Source organism: Brassica napus, chromosome C1 (assembly GCF_020379485.1).
Source record: "Brassica napus cultivar Da-Ae chromosome C1, Da-Ae, whole genome shotgun sequence".
Lineage (NCBI taxonomy): Eukaryota > Viridiplantae > Streptophyta > Magnoliopsida > Brassicales > Brassicaceae > Brassica > Brassica napus.
In genome coordinates this window covers 45,122,086-45,148,899 of record NC_063444.1, presented here as the reverse complement: position 1 = coordinate 45,148,899, position 26,814 = coordinate 45,122,086, and the positions used below count along the sequence as shown (strand labels likewise).

General features: G+C 33.6%; 3 protein-coding genes, 1 long non-coding RNA gene and 1 pseudogene across 9 annotated transcripts; all 5 read right to left on the bottom strand.

Moving 5' to 3' along the window:
- Positions 1-1,337: 1,337 nt before the first annotated feature.
- On the bottom strand, positions 1,338-3,593 carry LOC125580483. 2 transcript variants are annotated; one of them, XR_007318197.1, is made up of 5 exons: positions 2,179-3,593; positions 2,046-2,101; positions 1,868-1,956; positions 1,722-1,769; positions 1,338-1,643 (listed from the first exon to the last, which is right to left on the bottom strand). It is a non-coding gene; the product is annotated as an uncharacterized LOC125580483 (long non-coding RNA). The 2 variants fall into 2 exon arrangements; XR_007318196.1 differs by having other exon boundaries at positions 1,868-1,953.
- A 2,979-nt stretch (positions 3,594-6,572) lies between these two features.
- Positions 6,573-8,499, bottom strand: LOC111211247. The gene is made up of 4 exons (XM_048744958.1): positions 7,415-8,499; positions 7,196-7,348; positions 6,986-7,111; positions 6,573-6,876 (listed from the first exon to the last, which is right to left on the bottom strand). The coding sequence occupies exons 1-4, from the start codon at positions 7,457-7,459 to the stop codon at positions 6,760-6,762; spliced, it is 441 nt and encodes a 146-aa protein (XP_048600915.1). The 5' UTR covers positions 7,460-8,499; the 3' UTR covers positions 6,573-6,759.
- Positions 8,500-14,036: 5,537 nt separating this feature from the next.
- LOC125580482 (homeobox-leucine zipper protein HDG12-like) lies at positions 14,037-15,440 on the bottom strand. Of its 5 annotated transcripts, none has more exons than XR_007318193.1 (4): positions 15,195-15,440; positions 14,812-14,926; positions 14,523-14,706; positions 14,037-14,432 (listed from the first exon to the last, which is right to left on the bottom strand). XR_007318193.1 is itself a non-coding variant. In XM_048744957.1 (4 exons), exons 1-4 carry the CDS (start codon positions 15,200-15,202, stop codon positions 14,404-14,406), a joined length of 264 nt encoding a protein of 87 aa, XP_048600914.1. In that variant the 5' UTR covers positions 15,203-15,426; the 3' UTR covers positions 14,037-14,403. The 5 variants fall into 5 exon arrangements, 1 of the variants encoding a protein (XP_048600914.1); XR_007318195.1 differs by having other exon boundaries at positions 14,812-14,917; positions 15,293-15,440; XR_007318192.1 differs by having other exon boundaries at positions 14,812-14,917; positions 15,195-15,417.
- Positions 15,441-15,681: 241 nt separating this feature from the next.
- On the bottom strand, positions 15,682-17,061 carry LOC125580065. The gene has a single exon (XM_048744028.1). The coding sequence runs from the start codon at positions 17,059-17,061 to the stop codon at positions 15,682-15,684; it is 1,380 nt and encodes a 459-aa protein (XP_048599985.1).
- A 5,124-nt stretch (positions 17,062-22,185) lies between these two features.
- Positions 22,186-25,211, bottom strand: LOC125580064 (annotated as a pseudogene).
- Positions 25,212-26,814: the final 1,603 nt, after the last annotated feature.

The following is a 26,814-nucleotide window of genomic DNA, read 5'->3' as shown; positions in this document are numbered from 1 at the left end:
CGGCCACCGTCGAGATTCAGTAGAATCGGCGTTTTGAAGCAGATTCAGTAGAATCGGCGATACGAGAGTTTCCGGCGGGTTCCGATGATAGAGATACGTCGGACGGTTTCCTCGTTTCTGGAACCAAGGGCGGTGGAGTCGAAGCGGTGAGGGTCAGCTCTCTGCATGCGTAGCCCAGAATCTGCCACGTATTCTCTTGTAAAAGCTTGTACGTGTCTTTGTTTCTAGTTGATCTTATGTGTATCAAAGTGTTGGGCTTTATGCCAAAGTTGTACTCAAAGTTAAAACCCATGAGGCTAATGAAATACTGTTGACAAAAAAAAAAGAATACCCTTCCCTTCTTGGTTAATATGTTATATTTTTATACTCTTTAGAAATTGAATTAATTTTTATATTGAATAGATTAATGGAATGCAGAAAGAAAATAAGTAGAAGTCAATCTACATCATATATATAACTAGGGTAAGCTAGGGCTACGCCCGAGATTTTTGCTTAAATTTTAATTTTGATTATATGTTTAATATGTTTATTTTAATATATATATATATGTAATCTATTTAGCTAAACAATAACAAAATTATTTTAAATTATTCATTTTTTTTTTCTTACGCATTTCAAAATTTTTAGTATCCATTTTTTTCTTGCTATTGAGTATTACAATTGTTTTGAATGTTCTCTTTTTTTTTTTATCTATCAGCCGTATTCATAAGAATTATGTTGACTTTTGAAATGCTATATATTGTATTAAGTTTTTTCGTTGTTTTTTTTTTGCTAAAAAAGTTTTTCGTTGTTGTTGTTCTTTTTGAAAGAACGATTTTTAACTTTATGATTACTGACTCGGATTTCTATTTCGATGCTAAATTTATGTGTCATATTTTTTCTAAATTGAATGTTTTTAATTAAAAGAAATTATAATTTAGTTCTTATAGTAAAATCCGACGTATCTTTCTAAAATCATGATCTGTTTAGTTTGTTTGTAATAGAAACATGTGGCATCGATTTTTGATGTTGTTGTGATGGGATGTAATCGTAGTTTATGTATTCTTATAAATTTTCATAAGGACGAACAAATTTTTTGTTCTTGAAACTATTATAAGTCGTATATTGCATCTAGTTTTGAGGAGAACTATCGTTTGTCAACACTGTTACCGTAAACAATCTGAAATTTTGATGATTAGTTCAGGGCCGGAAAAGGCTAACGAAACATTCATCTTAGGCTCCCAAATTTTGTGAAACATTTTATATGTAAATAGGCCCTAGACTCTCAAATTTTTTAAATCTTTACTAAATGGTCTAGAACCTCTAAATTTTCAGGACCGACGCTGGATCAGTTTATCAAACTAAAGGCATAATGCATATTATTTAACATTAAAACCCATTGACATCCCAGAGTTACGGCAACATTACATAAATTTGAATGATTTAACATTCTAAAATTTTAGGAACCCAAAATCCTCGCCCACTCATCCATTCACCAATAAAAAAAACTATCAAAACTTTATGAAGAAAATGTGACTTGGCCCGCTCTTTAGATTCTTATGAGGATGTACACCGCCGCACTTGTGCCACTTATGCCTTTCTGCACCTAGCTTCAAGGTTGGCCTTTTGATCATTCAGGCCAGCGGCGTTTGATTTCTCCAATTCTAAATAACAGAACAGAGTCAATTTAGATGTAGTAACAAAGCCACAAAACAAACTTTAACACAGTAAAATAAACCTACCATTTTGAAACATATCCATTGTGATTTACTCATCTTACGAATCAAAATCTGGAAAAGTTGAACACAAACAAAAGATAAGCTTCGAACCTCAATACAGATACAACCGTCAAAGTATAAAATATTGGAATTTACAGGTTTAGGCTCACCTCTGAGATCACAATTTGTTTCAAATTCTTTGAATGAATGGAAACGAAACCTGTCTACCAGTCACATGGGATATATCTGTAAAATCCTGCTAGGAAATTCAAGAACAAATCATGCATTAGCATCATCTCAGTATGTTGAGTTCGGAATCACATAATGTGTAACTGCTGTAGTATTCACCCATGGATCTTGAGACACTATCTCCTGCGCAGAATTTGAGCCATAATAAGCACCAGCTGTGCAAGATATGAAAGAGTTAGCAAACAAAATAAGATTATAGTCAAGTTAGAAGTTTTAAATTATAGCAAACGACCTTTCTTCTCCCCTTTTGGCTTGCACAATGAGCTTTCCTAAAGCAAACAAAACCAAATCCAAGAAAACTCAGAAAATAAAATGAAACGTTAGTAAAGGGTTTATATTCATTGACAAATCTTATAGTTACTCTGTAGCTTGTGCATTACTATTATGGTCCAAAATCACTTCACTGCAGAAAGTTAAAATAAAGATTTGGAAACAAAAGTATGAAAATTATGGGATTAGACACTGGATTTTTGTTTCAAAACTCTGATGATGAGTTTTAAGAACGGAATAACCTTAGCGTCGAAGAGGAACATGTCCACACCCATAAGCTCGCAACGGTGTTTCAAGTTTATTGATTCCCAGAACCTTGGAAGTAGGATCTCAACCGTGGAAGCACAACCCAGTCTTCAAATCAACGTCATCCTTTTGAGAAAAAAATTCAACTGTTATTTGGATTTGTGAGGACGATGTTTACTGTATGTAAGCTTACTTTTTATAGTTGGAGATGCGCCGCATTGAAGAGAAGGAAGATGCAATGAATGAGAAATTGTGGTTGCAGTGGTTGAAGGAATTAAGAACATCATTAATGGCTATGAATAAATTCATTATGTAACTGTTCCGGGGAGATGAAACAGAGACGAAATGACACTAAAAGTCAGCTTGATCCAGGGAATCATCATCACACTTATTCTCACAAAACACTGTTGAATACATCATTGTCTCTCTGGTTAGTAACACAATGGAGAATACGATGAACCCTAGGTTCATTGGTCGCCATACGGGAAGAAGAAATGTGTGACGATTGAGTTGACTAATTTTTTTATCATATTCAAGTCCAATCCCAATGTAAACCGTAAGAACCCAACAATTTGGAACGTTTGTAAAGTCTTTCTTAGAGAGAGACACGTGTCATCATGTGTATTCACTATTTTCTGACGTGGAAGGCTTAGAGTAAGAGAATTGTCTTTTTTTTTTTTTTTTTTGTCAAAGAGAATTGTCTTTTTTATATAATAAGATTTGAATAGAAAATAGGATGATATAAACTTGGAATGTAACAAAAGTTAAGACAGTAATATTTTTGGACTTCCATTTTTCATTAGTATTTGAATATGTACGATTGTTTATTGAGGATCCATTATGTGCCCTTGCATAAATAACCAATTAACTTTTCGAAATGGGAAATGCATTGGAAATGCGACCGGGCGTTAACGGGTTCAGAACACAAAACTGTGTAACGATACAAAATTAAAATGAATACCAGTTCTGTCACACACACTCAGAGGCATGCAATTTTTATTTTATTCCTTATTTGACCAATTTTTTTTTTTATTATCCCTTATGTATTAAAAGAAACACATTGTAATATGCGTTCACACTATAATTACTACAAGAAAACACAAAATTAGTAACGAGATGTAACGAGAAAAATAATTCGTTGTAAATGCATGTCTTATTTAATAGTAACTTTTCTTTTTTAAATTTTTAATCAAAAGATTATTTGATAATAATTTTTCTTCTAATATTGTGATATGTGTTTAAATATATAATGATTAAAATATATATAATAAGATAATAAAAATGAATTAAAATTTTTTTAAAAAAATTATTTAATAGTAAAAACGATTTAAAAAAAATATTCAGTAGTAATTGCTTTAGAAATTTTCCCTTTTCAAAATCCTAAAAATTAGATTTGAAAATAATTTATTTAATATAAATTTTCTTTTCTAAACTTTTAATGGAAATATAATTATAAAAGATTATATTGAGCTTGACCATTCAAAATTGTTAATTAACATGATTGTGACACATGATAGTTATATATTTAAAAATGTAATATGCGTTAAACTATATCATAATCAAAGATATATAGACTAAAATAATAAAAACGATTTTTCTTAAATTAATTAGAAATATTATTTAATAGTCTTATTATTATTATTATAACTATTATTATTATTGTTATTATATTTTTCATTATAATGTTTGATTTAAAAGATATAAAGATAGATAATTATAAAAGATAAAAATTAAGTTTTAAGAAACAAATGTTAAACAAAACGAATTGTAAAATCCTACAAGTACAATGAATTATTTAATAAAAACATGAAGAAAAAATAACTTTAAAATAAATAATATTACCTTTTTAAAAAATAATTAAAATAAAATTGTAAAAGTACTCTTATTATTTTCTTATAAGTAAATAACTTTTCTTTTTAATAGATAATTGTATGTTAAAAAATATGATAAAAAGTTGCTACAAATATTTCACATCTATATTTAGATTTAAGCTTCCACATATTATTTTTACAAAACACAATAGCATTTACATGAAAAATATTACCTGAATATTTTCTTTTAATTTCTTGATACAACTTAACTTTTTATCATCCTTATTACATCTTATGATGCTAACATAATTTTAAATTTTGATGTTATTGTCATATATGAGTAAGTGTGAATATGATAAATATGTGTTTGTATGTATAAAACAAAATATATAAATAATTAAACAAAAATTTTCTATTAAAAATAAAATAGTTGTACAAAATCTAACAGAAATAAAATAATTAATTTCCTTTTTAAAAGTCTAAATAAAATAAAAACGTAAAAGTAATCTTATTTTTCTTATAATTAACTAACTTTAATTTTTAATAAATTTGTGTTAAAAATATAAACAAAAAATGATTTCAAATATTTTGCCTGATATGATTGTTATATGTGTCAATTAAAAAATTAGATTGTGAATGTGTCAATCAAAACTTTCATTATGTGAAAATAACTTCTTCTTTTCCTAAAATCTTAAATAAAAGAATTTTTTTTTCTAATCTTAACAAATTAATTGTTTTTCTTTTTTTTTTTAAATCTTGACCAGATAGAATTGTAAATTTTATTTAATTGTAATTTTTACTTCAAAAATTAAATGATAAACATGATAGTAAAAATTATTCAATTAACAAGAAAAATTGTAAAAATATTAATGATATTAAAAAAAACAAATTTTGAAAATTGCAACTTTTAAAAATAGTTAATATTAACTGGAAATAGTTATTTTATAGAAATTTTATTTTTTAAATCCTAGACAAAATATAATTTTAAAAGATTATGTAATTTTAATTTCCTTTTCTAAAATCCTACAAAACTGTAAAAAAATATTTGATAGTTGTTTTCCTTTTTCTATAAAAAATCCTTAAGAAAAAGAAATTTGTATAATACTTTTAGGTCCTAACCAAAAGAGAATTGTAAAAATTTATTTGATATCAAAATTATTAAAAATTATTTAATTAACAAAAGAAGTGTAAAATTAGTATTGATACAAATTGTAGAATAGCAATTTTGAAAATATTTATTAATAACTAAAAATAATTATTTGATAACAATATTTTTTTTGAAATTCTAAAGAGAAGATAATTGTAATAGGTTATATGAGAGTAATTTACATTTTATAAAATCTTAAACAAAATTGTAAAAGAGTATTTAATTTAATTTTTTTTACTGTAAAGAAAAAGGAGATTTATGAAATAGAATGTTTTCCTTTTTTTTAAAGTTCCTAACAAAATAAAATTTAAAGACTTATTTAATAAGACATGAAATAAGTACATAAGAACATGTATAACTTTCATTTCTTTTTTCTTTTCATTTCTTATTTCGGATTGTGTTCAGTTTAAATGTTTATGTATAGTATTTTTTCTAATATTTAGTATAAAGTTTATAACAATTCATCTATGTACCATGATTATAAAATACAAATATTAACTTGAACTTATGTATGAAAACATGTTTTAACAATAAAATAAATTTCAAACAACATATGCAAAAAATAATCATAATACTGTAATAAAGTGATTTATTATTTTATGGTTTTTATTAAATTAAAACATCAAACAAAACCCGTTGCAACGTAACGGGTTCGTATCTTGTCTTGAATAATAGTCAGATAATAACGTAATAGTAAAGTTTTGTTTCATATACTGTGTTTCTTAGTACTCCAAACCTCAACCATAGATCCCGTAAACGCAAGTAGGAACTGATAAATGTTGCAAGCATTGTTCCTTATTTCTTCTTTGAATACTTGGTGAAAAAGCAGACTGTAGAGTGGAAGTTACAAAAGCAAACCCCAAACTCGATAAATGTAGTTAGTACAAACAAACCTTAAGCACAAAAGAGATAATTGATAAACCATACCAAACCAACACCAAAAAAATGGACAAAAGGAATTGTCTCGAACAACTTTAATTAATTTTCCTATCAAACTGATTATACTGTTCCACTATAGAAATAGTTATAACAAATAGAATCGACCTGCATACACAACACATTAAAATTAAATGACAAGTTTTAAGCCTACAACTTTACCACCAGCGGAACATTTGATGAACAATTAATTAAAAAAAAAAAAAGCGACTAATGTGGAATAAAGCTAGCGGGGTACTATGTCCGATCTCCATATGTAAAAAAAGTATCACAAGTTTAACTGACAATTAACAAAAAGAAAAAAAACGCAGAGAGTTTTATTTTAGGATTAAGAACAACACGACATAGGAGTACAGGACCATGCACTCTCCTTCTTTGTCTAGTTCACGCTTTACTTCTTAGTCTAGGCGAAGATAGGCTCTTCTGAAGTTATCTTCCTGTTGGCGCCATCCTTTTCTTGACTGGTGTTGAGTGGAACGACAAGGGAAGCCTTCTCATGAGAGACACTTGCTGCGGCCTCCTTCTCAGCCAACACATATGATATAACACATGGGGGTCAAATTTTGATACCAAGATGTTAAAAATGTAATGATACAAGTTGTGAATAGGAGGGAGGCAAGGGTGCTTACTTTGTGTTCATCACTTTCCAAGTGGAGCTTCCTATTAGTATCGTTGTAATATGGATACTCGCAAAGTGTGCAAGTATTGTCAGGATAATTGTTAATGTAGTACAAAGGAACCACACTGAGAAGCAACTGCTAACCAAACCGAGATTATTATCATACAATTGGTTAGCAAATGTAAATGATACAAAGCTGAGAGTATAGGAGGAGGCATACCTCCTTTTTGTGTTGTCTACTCTTAAGATGGGTGATGAAAACATCAAAGCTCGAGAAATGAAACATGCATACTCGGCAAAAAAAAGGGCATTTCATACTCAAGTATCCTGCTCCGTATCTTAAGAGGAGTCTCTTCACAAGTCTCTGTGGACCCTTAAAAAAAAACTGACTAGTTCAGAAATAGCTTATATGGTGGTTATTTCGTTCAAAAAAAGTCACCTTCAAGTAAGTCTTCCCAGAGCCACTTGTGGGAAGAAAAGTCATCTTTAGCTGATAGTGGCTCAGGACCTGGATATGCACGAAGCCAACTGAATCCCGACCAGACTAATCTGTAAGTATACCACGATTCATCACCGGATATGAGAAATACTGTAGATGGGAAGTTCTTAAAAGGCTGATGAATTCAACCCCACCTGGAAAATACGGATGAGTCAATGCATTAATTAATGGTAGAAAGAAAGAGAGATAAAAGAAGATTAACCAACTGAAGGGGGTGTGTTTAAGAATGATTCCAGAGGAAGAGATCTCTTCCAAGACGCTACGAGAGATGTATTCTAGGTTGCTTACGCAATAGATGACCACTGGATGAGGACCCATCAATTTGAACAACGCCGCTTCTATACTCGGACGCACACGACTAGGGTCATAATCTTTGGGAATCGGACACGTGTTGATGTCCCACCACACCCCCGTCGTCGGCTTCGACTCATAACCTTAAAACGGAAATCAACATCTTTAAACTAGATCTGAAATCAAACATATCAGATAAGAAATCGACACGGTCAATTCCAAACTACCGACCTTCTGCCATATCGAATCTCGATCGGTTGAGGGTTAGGTTTCTTTCAACTTTTACTATATATATTCACCAAACAAACTTATGGGTGCCGCCAAAAAAAACAAACAAACTTATGGGCCTATCTCATGGCCAATAAGTATATGGGCTTTTTATTCTGTTTTTGCTATGCCTTTAACGAATAAACAAGACTCACGCGGATATGTTTGTTTTATTTTTTTTTATAAATTAAATATAATTAGAGAGCCTGTCTGAAGAATAGACTGATTAACTTGGACGAACTCGGTGTCCCAATTCTTGAGCTCAGTGTCCTCCGTGTTTCCATAGATATCCTTGTCACTGGCGTTAGCTTCGTCCCACTATCCATTAATGATCTCTTCCCTCTATCCTCTTCACCATCATCAATGGCTTCTCCTCCTTTTCGCCGTCGCCACCGGCGCTTTCCTCCTCCTACTGTGCTGCATTCGTTTACAACGATTGTCTTTCCTCCAGGAAGTCTTAGGCTTCCTCTCATAGACAGAGCTCATAGCGAGAGGAGTTTGCCATTGTGCTCTGCAAATTTTTTTAGAGTTAATAGGATTGTGAGAAATAAACTTTAAGAATCAAGACTAACCTATTTATATCTGTATATTCACCGACTGAAAGTAAGATGGGAACATCGAGTGAAAAATCGTGGAAGGAGTGAAGGAAGATGGAGTTACCAAGAACTTTAATGACACCGATCGAATCTAGTCGATGAAGAAGAAGATCAAACGACGCGACCAAACAGAGAGAGGGGGATGAGGGGATGAGAAGCAGCATAAAGAGAGAATTAGGGTTAACTTCTATTGGGCTGACCCAAAACACATCACAAAACTCATATCAATTGCACACTCATTTAAATGATACGATGCGTTTGGAATCTGGGACACATGTCTTCACGACGTCGCTCGACTTACTGACGTGGAAGATGACATGGACAGCTTAGGAGTGAAGCAAACTGTACTTTATATATATAGATATATATATGATAAAATAAATAGTAATAGTCATTATTATTTCATATGTTGGAACATGTTATTATTGATATTTTTTATGAATATAGTTTCACGGGTTATTTCAATACATATAATATTTATCAAATATAAAAATCAATGAACAAAACATAAAACATACTTTAAGTTAGGCTTGAGCATTCAGGTACCCGTTGCGATACGGGTTGTGTATTTAGAATTTCAGTTCTAATTTATATCACATCCTAGGTGTCATTCTGATAAATTTGTAAGTACAAATCGGGTTCGGATATAACACTTTGGTTTTGCTTCTAAATTGTATCACATCTAAAATCCATAGAGTAACTATATATTGTTCTGATTCAGGTTATATTGGTTTGATTCAGATATATCTAAAATTAAATCCAAAATTAAAAAGCAAAACATAAGAAATAAACTTATTTAGATAGGATTGGATATTTAAGGTACTTATTGAAGATTTAAATACTTATTTTTAGATATAGTTTCAAAATAAATATAGAATTGAATATTTGAAATACATATTTATGTTTCAAATATTTACATTTGTGATTAATTTGGACTTTCAGATCGGTTTTTTAGATTTCTTGGGTTTTTTTTTGGTTTTTCGGGTTGCCCGTAGGGTTTGGCTACGGCTAATAAAACTTCGAGTTTGGATATATGGTTTACCATGCTACAAGACCTATTCTGGAATTTCTTATATTTCGGAATGGGCACGGATCAGATTTTTGGTTTGATTTGGTATAAACTTTGGATTACGGATTTTATGCTCATGCCTACTTTAAAGAAAGAGAAAATGCGATTATATAAAAAAAACTACCAAAAAGTTATTCCGCGCTTTAGCGCGGGTAAAAATCTAGTGTATCTATAAATTGGATAGATTTAGGTGTTTATCGTGCTATAAAACAAAAAGGACATGCGATGAAATCATATGTTTAATCTATACAAACCGGAAGGAAATGATTTTTCTGAGTTAAAAATTTTAAAGTATTAACATGATAAAGACTACTATGTGAGGCCGTTGCTAAGTAAACCGCGGGAAAAAAAAAATTAATCCAAGGACAATAACGTATTCTCATTTTAAGGTGAATTTTAGTTGCCTGAATATTTGATAATTATTGTTTAGGTTGAACATACATATATGCAATGTTCGAGAAATCGCTAGGCGCAATGCATATGGTCAGATATGACCTAATGCCAAATCAATTAAACAGAGATTGCTATATATATTAGTTATGTGCTCCTTTACTGTTGTTGTGTCATAGTCATAGTCTAGTGGTTTTAAGTGCTGGTTAAAAAAGGACAGACATGGGTTCGAGACGTAAATCTGTGCTTCTTTTGTCAATTTTTTTTGTCAATTTTTTTTAAAAAATTTTTTTCTCGATTTCATAGATTTTTTCATTATTCTTGTAAGTTTTAATGAGAATACATCAAATCAAAGACACATACGCGATATTAAGCATAAAAATCATGAAAACCATGAATTTTTTTTCATCTTCCGGTTCATTGCCCGATTATCATCTATCTGTTCATATATGTAGTCCGATTATCATGTTTTCGACGATTAGTCGGCCGTCTAGCATAGATTGGATATGCGGAGATTTTCCAAAATTCGTAAAAAAATAGTATAGGTTAAGGTTATTAATTACGATCAATTAAATAAGTAAATTAAATTGAGGTGGTTTGATAATTTAATACGAATGGTTTAAGTCAGTAGCATGTGATGGTAACTTTTATGTAAAATTTAAGGTTAAGTACAAAATCTACTTCGGTTTTAATAGTTTAGATTCAATGAATTAGCTAAAATGTAAAAACGAATTATTTTGTTTTTCATTCGATAAGTGAGTAAAAAATTAGTGGTGTTCCATCCGGATATCAGTTAGGTTTCGGTTTGTTTTTTTTTTCGACATTTCAATTTATAAAAAATAACTACCATATTAAAACTATATTTACTTTTGTTTGGTTCACTTTATATACTGTCGGTTTCTAGTTCTAGAGCAACTGCTTCTGGTTCAGGGATTACAGTCCCCTGATCGTCAAGTCTCTAATCTGCAGCCTTACGCAGATGATTGTCAGAGTCATGCATGTCTCCTTTCGTATCATGTGTGAGCACAAGGGTCGTGGCCATGTTGCTTGCTTGTTGTTTGGTGTCGCTCAATGCTTGGGTAATGTCGATCCCTTCTGGCTCACAATTGGTGTCGACCGACAAAGAAGTAGTGTTGGTTGATGTTAATCGCTTTCTCTTTTGGAACATTAAAGCTTTTGCACGACCTGAAGAGTCAACCTAATCAATTTTCATGATTCTTCTAATACTGTTAGGCATGCATCTAAAAGATACAAGAAAATTTTAATAAGTAAATAATAAAAAACAAAAGTTAGATAGAATAAATCTATCAACCAAGTCTAATGATGAATCCAATGCTTTCCAGTAACGACACCAAATTTGATGTAGCTCATACACTATAGCAACTTTCTCAAATAAGAGATCAATCGCATCACTTAGGGATCGAATCCATAGAAAACATGGGCACACAATAAACTATAGGAATTAAGATTAAGCCAGGAAATAGTATCGGTAAAACCCAAAACTACTGGTTGAACAGATGGGTGACTAACATATAATCCAATTTGATTGTAATTATTCTTTTTAAAACTTAAAAGTTAATTTCAATATGTTCATTATACATTTAAATACTTATTAGTTTTGATCTTGTTGTATTTTGTATTGTCATAACTCCAAATTGTTTAAATTATCTTTATATATTTTTATGTGAAATTGAAAAATAAAGAAAATAGATTTTAAGACTTTATTGTGATTTTCAAACATGAATTTTTATTTTATTTTTAAATTTAATATATATATATATAATTATATATGAAAATTAATTAAACTATTGATGTACGGTTCCACACATGGTCTTGATCCAATGACCCAGTGATAAAAAATAACACAATTGTATACACGATAACTAATTGATGATATCCTTATACCCTTGTAATACAACATCTATGTCCAATACGTGTAAACCGTGCAACAATGAAAGACAAAAATCCACCTATGGTGTAACCATCCCAAATATTTTTGCAATCCATAGTCCTTTGCTCCGCAAGACCTGCTGCTATCTAAAAAGGCTACTATATATCCCGAACCATGCCATAAAATATAGACCCGTATAAACCAATTTACCTTCATCCTTTGAGATGTTACATATCCACCATAAAACATATCCCACCCAACATGAGATCTTTGAAAGTAATTGTTAACCTCCTGAATCTGATACATTAGGCCCTCCACCTGTATATAAAAACAATCTTATTATATATAATAGGGCCGGCCCGCCCTACGGGCGGGATATACTTTACTTGTGATCTATGGTATTAATTTTTTGTATGATTTTGGCGTTTGTGTTTTAGGTTTGCATTTGCAAGAAATGTATATGATAATGATTTTTGTCTTCAAAAAAGTTTTAAATATGGAGGGATTATATGTAATAAGATATATTTAGAACTAAATAGGTGTTTCTATATTAAAGAGTTGTGGCGTTCATATGTTGTGAAGGCTTCGAATGGTCATCATGTTGTTTCTTTTAACAAAAATTTGATCCCATATTCGGGTGGTTTCTATATTTTGGGTTCAGAAGGTTTGGGTTGTGAGTAATTTTTATGTTGAAATCATAGTCTTTTTACATGTTATTGGAGTGGAAGTGGTGATTATTTGAAGCTGCATTTGTTATTAAAAGTAGAATGTTATATTGAATGTGAAGAAAGTAAAATGAATCTAATAAAAAAACATTTGAAACTGGAAACTGTGAAAATGAGTAGTGGTCGATGAGTGTAGGCACATATTAGTTACAGCAAAACCAACTCCACAAACTTCACCGTTTGTTTATAGTAATAATAACAATCAATGCATCGATTTTCCAAATTATTGATGTGGCACTTTCTTGGTGGCATTATAAATATCATATTAGTTCTATAATACTTCGTTTTCAATATAGAAACGTTACATAAGGAACATTTAATCTACTTCATCATTTGTCAGCTCCAGGCATGCCAGTTTGCCATTCATGACAATTCATAAATTTCATGCATTCTTTCATGTTCTCCTGTACATAGCAAAATTATGGCATAGAGATCGTTACCGAGATAGTTACCTTTACCACAATTGTTGTTTGCCAATATTCAAAGATGCTTTAGCCTTATTACGGAGTTGTTTCATTGTCAAAATTGTTTGTTTTTTTCCTAATATTAATTCTTGTATAGAAAAGAAAACAAAAGTTTGCATTAATTTTTAATAAAATATTTATAATTCTTAATTTATTTTCAATTAAAATCTTTCTCTATTTTCATTGCATTTATATTATTTATATTATTATTTAAGAAGATATAAAACTTTTACCATTAAATATTATTCACAATTTATTTAAAGTTTACCATTAAATACTATTTATTTTTACAATTATTATCTTTTGTAATTTTTATATACTTTTTAACTTAATGTTTTTCTTACATTCTTGTTTACAATATTAAGGATTAATGCATCTATTTAATGGTTTAGATTTAGAAAATATTTTCGGTCCAAAATTATGATATAAAATCATTTTTAGTAAAAACATTTCACTGTTTTGTATTAATATCACATTCTAATTTGATATTGCATCATTGATTTTTATTCCTGTTTTATTTTTATTTTTGTAATTTTGTTAGTTTTTTTTCTTACTTCCAGTTAACTTTAATATTTTATTGTTTTTGGTAAACTTCGTAGATTGTTTTGATTCTAAACTTTTCGTTATTTTTCTTGGTATGGGGTAGGTGAAGTATGTGGTGCATTTGGTATGGGGTGGTAAAAGACTATTTGGTCGGGGTATTGACGCATTGGTTAGTATGTGTTTGGATCATTAAAACATGAGGTCATAAGATGGTGTATGGAATTTGTACTGTTGTGAAGATGTACGTTTTCGTTTGCAGTATCGTAGATTTCTAGTAAGGATTATGAAAATACTCTTATAGAAGCATTTTTTTATACAAACGTTAATCATTAAAGAAACATTACCTTACTTCAATAAAGAATTAATCATTGACTTTTACATCTTACATTACTCTTTTTCTTATTAGACAAATATATATATACGTATATTAGAACGAAGAAAAGTTCGTCTTATCTATATATTGTTTGTGTTAAGCAAATCTTTCATAGCGGTCAAAGCAATGTTGGTCATCCGAGACTTATCCATGTCTGAGATAACCAAGTTTGGTTGAGATGGTTAACTCGAGGCTGCCATTGAAGAACAACTTCCTAGAAGAAGATCAAAATCAAGCGAAGGACCACTGTGGAGTAACTCTAATTGAGGTGCATCTGGTTTAGTAGTGGTGGGAGATGAGAAAGTGGCCTCCCCATGTTCTTAGCTGCAATGCTTGAAACCCTCTCGAGCTGCCAGGATAAAAAAGATGTTAGTGGAAGTTTACTCTCTAAGATCAATCACAATGCGTGAAACATGTTCCATAAAGAAAAAGCCAAAACCTCTTCTCTAAGAATTTTAGATTCAAAGCTTCTGTGCATCAAAGTAAGAGTTGTCATGAACAGGAGCATCACCACAGTTGTGGCAAATGGTGTGTTCGTAAGCTTCTCGAATGGCAGTGTTTTCGCAACGAATCCTATCACTCTCTTCCTTGAGTGCACTACTATCAGCTCTTTCTTGTTGTGCCTGCAAGAAGAAACGATGGAGAAGCAACACTAAGTACTTCTTTTTCTTTTTTTTTATTGGAGAAAGAGACAAAGCGAGGAAGAGAGAAAGTAAAAAATTGAAAACCTTCTGTATTCTACGGTTCTGAAACCAAAACTTGACCTGTCTTGGAACTAAACCCAGTTTTCTGCTAAGTTGCATCCTCTGTTTCTTATCTGGATGTTGACACTCACTGAAATAACTGCAAGCAAAAGCATAAGAGAACATAAAGCAATAGTTGGATCTAGTGTGGTGTGTGGTGGGGGAAACACTTCTAGAAAAACAATCCCAGAGAGCAGAGCACCCACCAGACCACAAAGTAAACATAATTCGATTCATAGAAAAACCAAACATCAAGAGGAGAATATAAGGAGAAAAAAATAATGTAAAAACAATAGCGAACAAACATGAAGAAGCTAGCCGGAATATTGTTGAATCATGAATAATAAAAATATGGAGAACAGACTTACGTTAACATCCACCAGCACTGGAGTTAGCCATATCAAAATCTATCAGGATGAATATGAGAGAGACGAAGTGAAGATGAGTTGTTAGGGAGAAATCTCACACATATTTATACACATAAACTCTTAACTCGGACCGTTGTGGTGAAGGAAAGCAGAAACGACATCGACTCGCCGTCGAAGGATGGGGAGATGCGACTTTCGTTTCTCGTCTAAAGCTGATTAGGGTAACAGAGGCGGCTCTGTTCTTTCGGCCCAGATAGAGATCAAAATTAGACATTCCAAAGCCCAAACACAGAACACCTGAATGAAGCCCAGTAGACCGAAGAGTTAATGAAACGGAGCGTTTAGAGTGAGTCGATACGTGGCGACTTCACAACGCGCGACTTTCCTAGGTGGAAGCTGACGTGGTAGCACCAGGAGAGAACAAACAGTTCTTTATAATAATAGATAGATATATATATATTTTTTTGTCGACTCTCATCTTCTAAGATCAAGTGGAAGTCGGGCTTGAGTCGTTCCGAAAAAACGCTCTGTCCGGCTGGGTCTGATCTATATGGGAAAAGAGAACTCCGATGTTTCTTGCCTCCTTCGCGAGAGAATCTGCACGCAAATTCTTGGTTCTGGGTATACGGTCAATGTTAAAAACCGAGAAACCCGCCTTTAGGCGTTTGAATGAGACTAGCTCGAAGGCAAACGCCGGCCAGTCGGTGGGGTTCACAATCATGTCCACTAGGCCGGAACAATCCGTCTCTATATGAATCATGGTGCAAAGTAGGTCTTGCAAACATGACATTGCCCATATGAGTCCTTCCATCTCATCATGGAGAGGTGATATGTTTTTCCGGCATCCTTGCAGTCCAAATCTCTCAACTCCCATTTGATCCTTATAAAACCACCCTAGACCACTAACCGTGTCATTCTCAATCCATGACGCATCGATTTGACAGGTCGGGAGTTGAGGGTCTGCAAGGAGAGTCGAGATAGTCGAAGGAGCAGTCTGTGTCTCCTCTTCCTCGCTGTCCTCAAGTAGGTTGGCTTTCCTCCAACATTCGGCTTCAATGGAAGCTAGCTGGAGGGTATCCACAGGTGATACCTCTTTTCCATTAAAAACTTTATCATTTCGTGTCTTCCAAATGTACCATAAGATCCATGGGAAAGTTTCAATAAGTGGTTCCATATGGGCCACGTTTTTCTTCTTCCAAAAGAGGAAGCATGTTTTGATAAACAGAGGTACTCGGGAAGTAACCCGGAAGGGACGGATAGTCCGATAAAGCCCACATCTGAAGGGCGGGGGACATTCAAAAAGAAGATGGTTAATGGTTTCCTCAGGGTCACCGCATCTAGGACAGCTCCTATCAGTGCCCATGTGTCTATAAGCAAGTCTTTCTGTCGTCGCAATGCATCCTGTCAAGGCTTGCCACATAAAGTGTCTCATCTTCCCAAGAGCATGAATGCTCCACACATGGCTCTGTAAACCAGTGATACTAGGTTGTACAACCTGAACTTCAACGTCACACGCTTTGATCTCCTGTAACCGTTTATATCCTGATTTTACTGAGTAAACTCCCGATTTTGTGTAGTTCCATGCATACCCGTCCATGGACCACGTGTTGCTCGGTCGCAGTTTGAGAATAAGCGGGATATCCTCGGGGTGAAAATATTCTAGTAAAAGATTAGTATCCCAACCCCTTGTATCACGCCTAATAAAGGAATGAACAAGGAGTTTTGGGTGTCTATAAGTAACGCGATCAGACGGTCTCGGAGGTCGAGCGACAATATCAGGGATCCAAGGCTCAGTCCAAACACAGGTGTTGAGACCTGCTCCGATAGTCTTTCGTAGGCCCGATGTGAGGAGCGATTTTCCTGCCATAATACTACGCCAATCGTAGGAGGGTGAGTAAACCTTGCGATCTTCCAAAGGACTTGATCGGTTGTAGTATCGTCCTCTCAAAACTCGAGCGAGAAGGGAGTTTGGGAACTGTATCAATTTCCAAAGTTGTTTCGCTAGCAAAGCAACATTAAAATCGTGTAAGTCTAAAAAGCCGAGTCCTCCCTGGTCATGAGGGATACAAATTTTATCCCATGCGATCCAATGTAAACCTCGGTTATTTTGACTCGAGCTCCACCAAAAATTTTATATTGCGCTTTTTAGTTTTTCCACTATGCCTTGTGTAAGAAAGTAGCACGACATACTGTATGTCGGCACAGCATGCGCCACTAATTTTATTTGAACCTCTTTACCCCTTTCGAGAGTAATCTAGCTGACAACGAATTGACGCATCCGTTGAGGCGATCTTGTACATAGGAGAAGACTTTCATCTTAGATCCACATATTTGTTTTGGGAGTCCTAGGTACTTTCCCATACCTCCTTCAGAAGTAATCCCAAGAACGTCTTTGATGTTTTCTTTAACGTTGTGATCAACTTTATTTCCAAAAATAATCTTATTATATAAAGCTTGGTTATTCAAAGTTGCTAATTGACATGATCACGACACATGACAATTATATATTTAAGATTGTGACATGTGTTAATCTATCTCATGATTAAAATATATATATACTAAGATATTAACAAAAATGAATTTTATTAAAAATCTTATTATATATATTATTTAATATTAATTTTCCCTTTTTAAAATCCTAATCAAAAGATTATTGCAAAAGATTATTTGCTAATAATTTTTCTTTTAGTATTGTGACATTTGTTTAATATATAATGATTAAAAATATATATAATAAGCTAATAAAAACGAATTTTGAACAAAAACTACTTTTAAAAATTATTTAATAGTAAAAACGAATTTTAAAAATATTTAGTAGTAATGTTTTCAGAAATTTTACTTTATAAAAATCCTAAAAAATATATTTGAAAACAATTTATTTAATATAATTTTTCTTTTCTAAACTTTTAATGAAAATATAATTATAAAAGATTATATTGAGTTTGGTTTTTCAAAATTTCTAATTAACATATGATATGTGTTAAACTATATCATAATTAAAATATATATACTAAAGTAATAAAAACGATTTTTCTTAAATATATTTAATAGTCTTATTATTATTACTAGTTTTACTATTATTATTATTGTTATTATTCTTTTTCATTATAATTTTTTTTTAAAGATACTAAAGATAGAGAATTATAAAATATAAACATTAACTTTTAAGAAAAAAATGTTAAACAAAAATGAATTGTAAAATTCTACAAGTACAATAAATTATTTAATAAAAATATGAAGAAAAACTAACTTTAAAATAGATAATATTACTTTTGTAAAAACATAATTAAAAGAAAAATGTAAAAGTACTCTTACTGTTTTCTTATAAGTAAATAACTTTCTTTTTTAATAGATAATTTTATGTTAAACAATTATGAAAAAATAGCTACAAATATTTTACATCTATATTTAGGTTTAAGCTTCCACATATTATTTTTACAAAATACAATAATATTTACATGAAAAGTATTACCTGAGTATTTTGTTTTAATTTCTTGATACAACTCAACTTTTTATTATCCTTATTACATCTTATGATGCTAGCATAACTTTTAATTTTGATGTTATTGTCGTACATGAGTATGTGTGAATATGATAAATATGTGTTTGTATGTATAAGTCAAAATATATAAATAATTAAACAGAATTTTTCTATTAAAAATACAATATATGTATAAAAATCTAAAAGAAATAAAATAATTAATTTCCTTTTTAAAATTTTAAATAAAATAAAACGTAAAAGTAATCTTATTTTTATTATAATTAACTAACTTTACTTTTTAATAATCATCTGAGAGAATGTGGAATTGTTTCACAGCTCACTCAGCCAGGAACACCACAATGGAATGGTGTGTCCGAAAGGAGAAATCAAACTTTATTAGATATGGTTCGGTCTATGATGAGTCATACAAATCTTCCACCATCTTTTTGGAGATACGCTCTAGAAACGTCTGCGTTTACGCTAAATAGATGTCCATCAAAACCAGTTGAGAAGACACCATATGAGATGTGGACTGGAAAGGTTCCAAATCTGTCTTTTCTGAAAATTTGAGGTTCTAATGCTTATGTCAAATGTATGTTTACTGATAAGCTTGGACCTAAATCTGATGAATGCTACTTAATTGGTTGTCCTAAAGAAACCAAAGGTTATTACTTTTACTACCCCACCGAGAACAAAGTGTTTGTTGCTCATAGTGGTGTTTTTCTTGAGAGAAAATTTCTTTCTAAGAAGAATAGTGGAGGTAAAGTATAACTCGAAGAAGTTCGAGAAACACAGGAGATGGTTTCATCATCTTAGGAAGATGATCAATTAGATTTACGAAGAGTCGTAGAATCTACACCTGTGGAACCTGGAGTGCGTTGGTCCAAAAGGACACGTCGCGAACCTGATAGATATGAGGTTTGGGTGACAGATCATCATGATCTATTGATAATAGAGAGTGATGAACCCACGTCCTTTGAGGAAGCTATGATGGGCCCTGACTCCAATATATTGCTTGAAGCAAGCATCTCGGAGTTGGAATCTCCGTTTTAATGAGGCAATCAAAGAGTTTGATTTCATTAGAAATAAAGAAGAACCTTGCATTTACAAGAAGACTAGTGGGAGCGCAGTTTCCTTGGTGTTGTATGTAGATGACATACTTTGAGGTTGTTTCTTTATGAAAGACATGGAAAAAGCTACATATATCCTTGGAATAAGAATCTATAGAGATAGATTAAATAAGACTATTGGATTATGTCAAGATACTTATATCGATAAGGTTTTACATAGATTCAAGATGCATGATTCCAAGAAAGGCTTTTTGCCAATGTCTCATGGCATAACTCTTAGCAAGACTCAGTGTCCTTCGACACATGATGAGCGAGAGCGCATGAGTAAAATCACATATGCTTCTGCTAAAGGATCTATCATGTATGCCATGATCTGTACTAGTACAGATGTTGTGTATGCTTTGAGCATGACGAGTCGATACCAATCTGATCCAAGTGAAAGTCACTGGACAACAGTGAAGAATATTCTCAAGTATTTGAGAAATACTAAGGATAAATTCTTGGTCTATAGAGGAATTATGAGCTGGTTGTAAGTGGTTACAGCGATACCAATTTTTCAAAATGACAAAAGTGATTTTCGATCACGAGTTGGTTTATCTTTTGTCTTAATGGAGAGTGGTGGGTTGGAAGAGTTCCAAGCAAAGCACCACATCATAGTCTCAATGGATGCAAATGTTGTTGATCAATTAACAAAGCCTCTTCCATGGCCTAAGTATGAAAGTCATACTGCAGCCATGGGTATTAAGTATATTAAGATGTGATCTTGATTTTAGTGGGAGGCTTTATGTTTATGATATGATGTTCATATTGACATACATTAGTTATGTTTTCAAATTAGTGAAATTGTTTCAGATTTATTTGATTATTGGATAATTAAATAAATGTTCCAAAATAATTTATATTATAAGCTTATAGGTCATCAAGTACGTGACTTGATCATGAAACCCTATAAGTGAAAGATGCTATAAATTACCGAGGTCCCTAGTCAAGGTTGTTAACGTGGTACATTAATGACCATGAATGACAATTATGTGAGGTGATTGATGACTAAGTTTCATAGAGTCATTCAATATGTGGTATTGAAGTCAATCACATGGATATGTGTTAGAGAACACATGATCAGACTGACCCGCTATGAGAACTCTACAAGATTGTTATATGAGTGTCATGAAAGTTTCTTATTACGACTATAGAGTATAGTCCTTAGACATGAGTTCATCATGATTTTTTATTTATGGATTAGTCCACTTTGACCTTGTCAAACGTCAGCCGTAACTGGTGATTATAAAGACATTGATTAGGTGTTCTATGAAGTTTGTAATGAATAGGGATGGAACAAGATGAGATTTATTCCTCCCATATAATGGGAGATAAATATCTATGGGCCTATCAAAGATTTGATACAGAAAAATGCATGCCATGCTCAAACGAGGTGAATGTCAGTCGTTTGTTTTATCAGTATAAATCAGAGTTCGATAAACGTGATCTAGCTTAATAAAGATGACACTAGTTCTTGCTTTATGATGAGATCGAGATATAGAGACAAATGGTATGAGAATATATGATTCTAGTACAAGTGGGAGATTGTTGGGAATGTCTCATTTGTACTGACTCTTGATGGAGTCGTGATGTCGAGGTTCGACTATCATATAATATTAGGTGGTTATAATGTTTTGCTAGAAACCGCTTATAATCTATGAATTGAGAATTCATTACTAGTATTATATGATCTTATAGGGTCACACACCTAAACAAACCGGATAATAAATAAGTTAGGTTCTTACATTAAGATATTACTAGATTTTGACCCGCGCTTTCAAAGCGCGGGTTTATTTTTGTTTTTTTTTTTCAATTGACAAATATTTAGTAAATGTCACATTTTCATATATTTGTGTTTTATTTTATAAAAGACTTAAAAATTTTATCTTTATTTATCGTATTTCATTTTAAATGACTATTTATGTTAAAAAAATTAAACTTTATTTTTTTAATGAATTAAGTTGGTATAACTCTGATAAATTAATTTTATTATGGGGTTAATATTTTAATTAAAAAATTATATACTTTTAATAAAGATTTATACTTTTCAATAAAAAAATTCAATTATTTTTATGAATGCTTAAATTATATTAAGAAAAGAAAAAAATAATAATTAAGAATAGTTGAAAAAAAATTATTTGAACTTGGACTCAATGGTCCAAAGGAAAAAAAAAAGGTGATAATTGAATCTGATTTTTTAATAGGCCCAAATGGCCCAAGAGAGATTTGATTTGGGCTGGATCCAAAAATAATGACCCAATATAGATTTGTTATTAATATTACTTAATTGCCCTTAATGAAACATGCAATGTTAGTGAAGGAAACATGCCCCTAAGATAATTATGACAATAGGATCTGCTTTAATAGTATAGATATATATGGTATATAATATGTTATACATATATATTGGTTGGACATGAATTATCTTAATGTAATTAAGAATTTTTAATATAATGGGCTGGCCCATTATATACCTAATTGAATTAGGCCACGTCCCATAAGTAATAAAGTTTGCTTAACGAAGCAAACGTGTTGATTATGGCTCGCCGCATAAGACGTCAACGAGAGAGATCGTTCGGTGTGTGGTTTGGTGAAGAAGAAAAGTGTTTCTTCTTAGCCAAGTAATTAAAGGAATCCAGCGTAGACGAAAGTGTTCGTTAAATTTTGAGATATGATCTCTGTCTAAATTCAGTTTGTGTGCGTGTGGATACCTATAGAAACACCACGTTTGGAGTGCTAAAAATCGATTTAGATTTATTTCAGTATTTGCATGCGATCTAGACATATGAATTCATAGTTTAATTTATAAAGTGTTATAAACATGTATGAATTTCAATACCCTGCACATCATCATCGTCAGAATATTCACACGGATATTCTGAACCAAACACAGACTCATTCTCAGGAACCGTTGAGCACTCATCATCTCTCGACTTCCTCGACCCTTTCCGCGAAAACGCGTGCTTAATATGACTCGCAGACTTCTCAGCGTGTTTCAGAATGCTCTTCGCAACATCCTTCATGTGCCCCTTGTTCTCAGCATCCTCAGAGCCAAAGCTCTCACCTCTCGGACTTCTCCCCGTCAAAAGCCCTGACAAACGGTCTTCAACTATGTACTTAACACCAACATCCTTTCGATTCAACGCCTTCAAGTTGACCCTAGGAGACTTCACATCCTCCTCCACGTTCCCTGACTCTTCCTTCTTCCCATTCCTGGTTCTCATCAGGACTGCTGCTTTCATTACTACCAGTAGAAGCCTCAAGAGTAACTCCACGTATGTTGTTGTCAACGCATCGACTCTTGCCTTTCCTCGGCTCCCCTATCTGTGAGACTTCAGTTCCCGGCTGATGCACCCATATCCCAGTCTCTTCTTGTCCTTCAATGTTAATCGGTTCAAGATTATCCCTCACTCTCGGCGCCTTATCAGACACCACCGAAGAGAATGAGCCTCTATTTGCATCATCAGTAGCAAAAGAAGCCCACATGTCTTCTTTACTTATCGTCGCTCCTTCAAGCCCACCTTTGCTTCGTCCTCGGTCACTGTAATAGCGAGGTGAAGCCTCCCATCTTGATGTTCTGAAGAGGCAGCCACATATCGTTTCTCTCCCCGCCTTTAAACCCTGCGATGTTGACTGAACAGTCGCCGAGGCTGTCGTCGCTGAACCGGTCTTTGTCTTGGACTTCGAAGTTGAGGATGTTTGGAGAGTCCCACGTCAAGATTGGGATCTTGAACTCTTCTTGCCATTTGGGAGAGAGCGTTTTCTTTAGTATCTTGGTTTTGAATCTGCAGGCGCCGAGCTGGCCTTTCACGTAAGGATCAGATAAACCTGAAGCATTCCAAAATCCAAGAAGAGTGCATAAGATGGTTACTAAAGTGGAGGAGACTTAACTTAGCTCAGTGAGTTCTAACCATTTAGATCTGATGGATTAACATCAGATGCTTCAACGACTTCGACGAGTGCGTGTGCAACTGGTTCTTTCTCATCAACAAAGAACCAATTCTCTGGAACAAGCATAGACAATATTAATCATATAGACTGATCAAATGAAAGTTTGAGATATTTTGATAATTTCAAGAAACCAAAAAAAAGTACTTCAAGTAACCAATAAAAAGTACAAAACTAATGTCATGTATTTTGAACATCAACTGCAATAGTTATCTCCTGATTGTGGGCTAACAAACTTCTCCATATCAACTACAAGCATGTTTGGCTGCAAATTAGACACAAAAGCTTCATTTATGGGAAACCCAGGAAGGATCCATTGGGAAGCGGTGAAATGGATCCTAGGGTATATCAAGGGAACCTATAACTACAGCTTAACCTTCACTAAGGGTTCAAGCTTCAGCGTGGAAGGATTCTGCGATGCTGATTACACAACTGATCTGGACAGAAGCAGATCAGTTACTGGATAAATCTATCAAGTGGGAGGCAACACTGTTAGTTGGAGATCGGGGCTCCAACCAGTAGTGGCTCTATCTACCACTGAATCAGAGTATATGGCCCTAACAGAATCATCTAAAGAGGCCATGTGGCTTAAGTGGTTTTGCGAAGAGTTAGGCTACGAGCAACAAGCAGTCAAGATAAATTGCGATTCACAGTTTGCAATATTCTTAGCTAAGAATGGAGGCTATCACGAGAGAACTAAACACATCCGTACTAAGTTCAACTTTATCAGAGAGGTGATAGCAGCAGGAGAGGTTGTAGTTGTCAAGGTTCATACTAGCTTAAATCTAGCCGATATCCTAACGAAGTGCGCACCTGGAAAACTCTGGAGAAGAGTCTTGTAAGCGTCAAGGTTCTGGAGTAGGCTCTGATTATAAGAGATTATGTTTCCCTTGGAATGTATTATGTATTGATGTCAACATATATAGTACAAGAGGTTGAGCGATTATAGGGATCGACTCATAACAGAAAGGAATATACAAGGAATAATATCTAAACTATACAAAGTGATACTTATCCTCTAATACCCTCCCGCAGTTGCAGCGTGGGCTCTGTCACACCAAGACTGGATCTAATCCGTTGAAGAGCGAGGAAGGTAGTCCTTTCGTAAAGATATCTGCATATTGAAGTGTCGATGGAATGTGAAGTACACGGACTTGTCCCATTAAGACTTTTTCTCTGACAAAATGTATATTGATCTCAATATGCTTTGTACGCTGATGTTGAACTGGGTTCGAGGAGAGGTATACCGCGCTGACATTATCGCAGTTTACCAAGGTTGACTGTCGCATTGGTCTTCCCATTATCTGCACTTGATCTAGAGACTGTGGGTTGGCATTTAGCTGACCACGAGATGAGGTTATCTCCTAGGTAAAGACAGAAGCCTGATGTGGAGCGTCTTGTCGTCGGACATCCCCCCCAGTCTGCGTCCGTGTAGGCCGTGAGCTTCATGCTCTGTTTCTTGAGCAGTTGTAATCCCATTGTTTTCGTGCCTTGTAGATAGTGGATCACTCGTTTCATGGCAAGGAAGTGGCTTTCCCTGGGATCATGCATGAACAAACAAAGTTGTTACACTGCATAGGACAAGTCGGGTCGCGTAAAAGTCAAGTATTGTAAGGCTCCGGCTAAGCTCCGGTATTCCGTCGGGTTAGGAACTGGCTTTCCATCTTTCTCGGCCAATTTTGATTTTAAATCAACCGGCGTGGCGCAAGGCTTGCAATCAGACATACCTGCGCGGTGTATGATGTCTTCTGCATACTTTGCTTGGCTAAGAAAGAGTCCTTTTTCGTTGAACTTTGCGGATATGCCAAGGAAGGAGCTGATGCGGCCTGAGTCTGTCATAGGGAACTCTGACTTGAGGAGGCTTATTATGGTTTGTCTTAGCGTGTCTGTGGAGGCGGTGACTATAATGTCATCAACATATAAGATGAGATATGCTGTTAAGTCTCCTTTCCTGTAAACAAACAAGCTAGTGTCCGATTTGCATTGTGTAAATCCATTAGAAGTAATGAATGTAACAAACCGAGCATTCCAGGCTCTAGGAGCCTGTTTCAAACCATAAATCGAGCGGCTTAACTTGCAGACATGGTCTGGTTTTGTTTTTTCTACGTAGCCTGGTATCTGAGTCATGTAAACCGTCTCGTCGAGAGTCCCATGTAGAAAAGCGTTCTGAACATCTAGCTGATGAACCTGCCAATCACACATTAGTGCAACATGTAAAACTGTCCAAATGGTTGCTGGTTTAACCACTGGACTAAATGTTTCGTCAAAGTCGATGCCTTGTTCTTGGGACTTCCCATTGGCGACTAGTCGAGCCTTGTGATTCTTAAAGAACCCCTCTGCAACATACTTGTGTTTATAGAGCCACATTGAAGTAACAACGTTAGTGTTTGGAGGCCTTGGCACAAGATCAAAAGTCTTATTCTTAATAAAAGCATCGTACTCAACATTCATGGCCGGGTTCCAGTTTGGATCATCAAGCGCTTTGAGATAGCTTTTTGGAAGTGGGGATTGTGTTTGAGCATGAAGAGAAAGAATTTGTTTTGGCTTGGAGATGCCATGTTTAGAACGTGTTGACATGGCGTGCCTTGGTTCCTCTCTCACCACTTGGGTTGATTGAGTTGGCGCTTCACAAGTAGGAGAGTCCACACTCGGTGGAGCTGTAGCTGGGACGGTGACAGTCTCTAGTATCTGGCGGAACAGAGGAGAAGGTTCACCATCAGAAGAGAGAAAATCATATTCTAAGTCTTTTTTTGTTTTAGACTCTTCATATGGGAAACATGATTCATGAAAGTTCACATGTCGTGAAATGATGATTTTCTTTGTGGTTAAGTCAAAGCATATGTACCCTCTGTGGTTAAGTGTATAACCGAGGAAGATACATTTTCTAGATCGAGGAGAAAGCTTTTTCTTGTGAGAATTATTAGTATTTGGAAAACATAAACTGCCAAAAACTTTTAGATGAGAATAGGATACCGGTTTGTTAAACAATACTGAGTATGGGATTTTGTTTTGAATGGCTTTGGAAGGAAGGATGTTTAGGATATGGACAGCCGTATGTAGCGGCCTCACCCAGAAGGGGAAG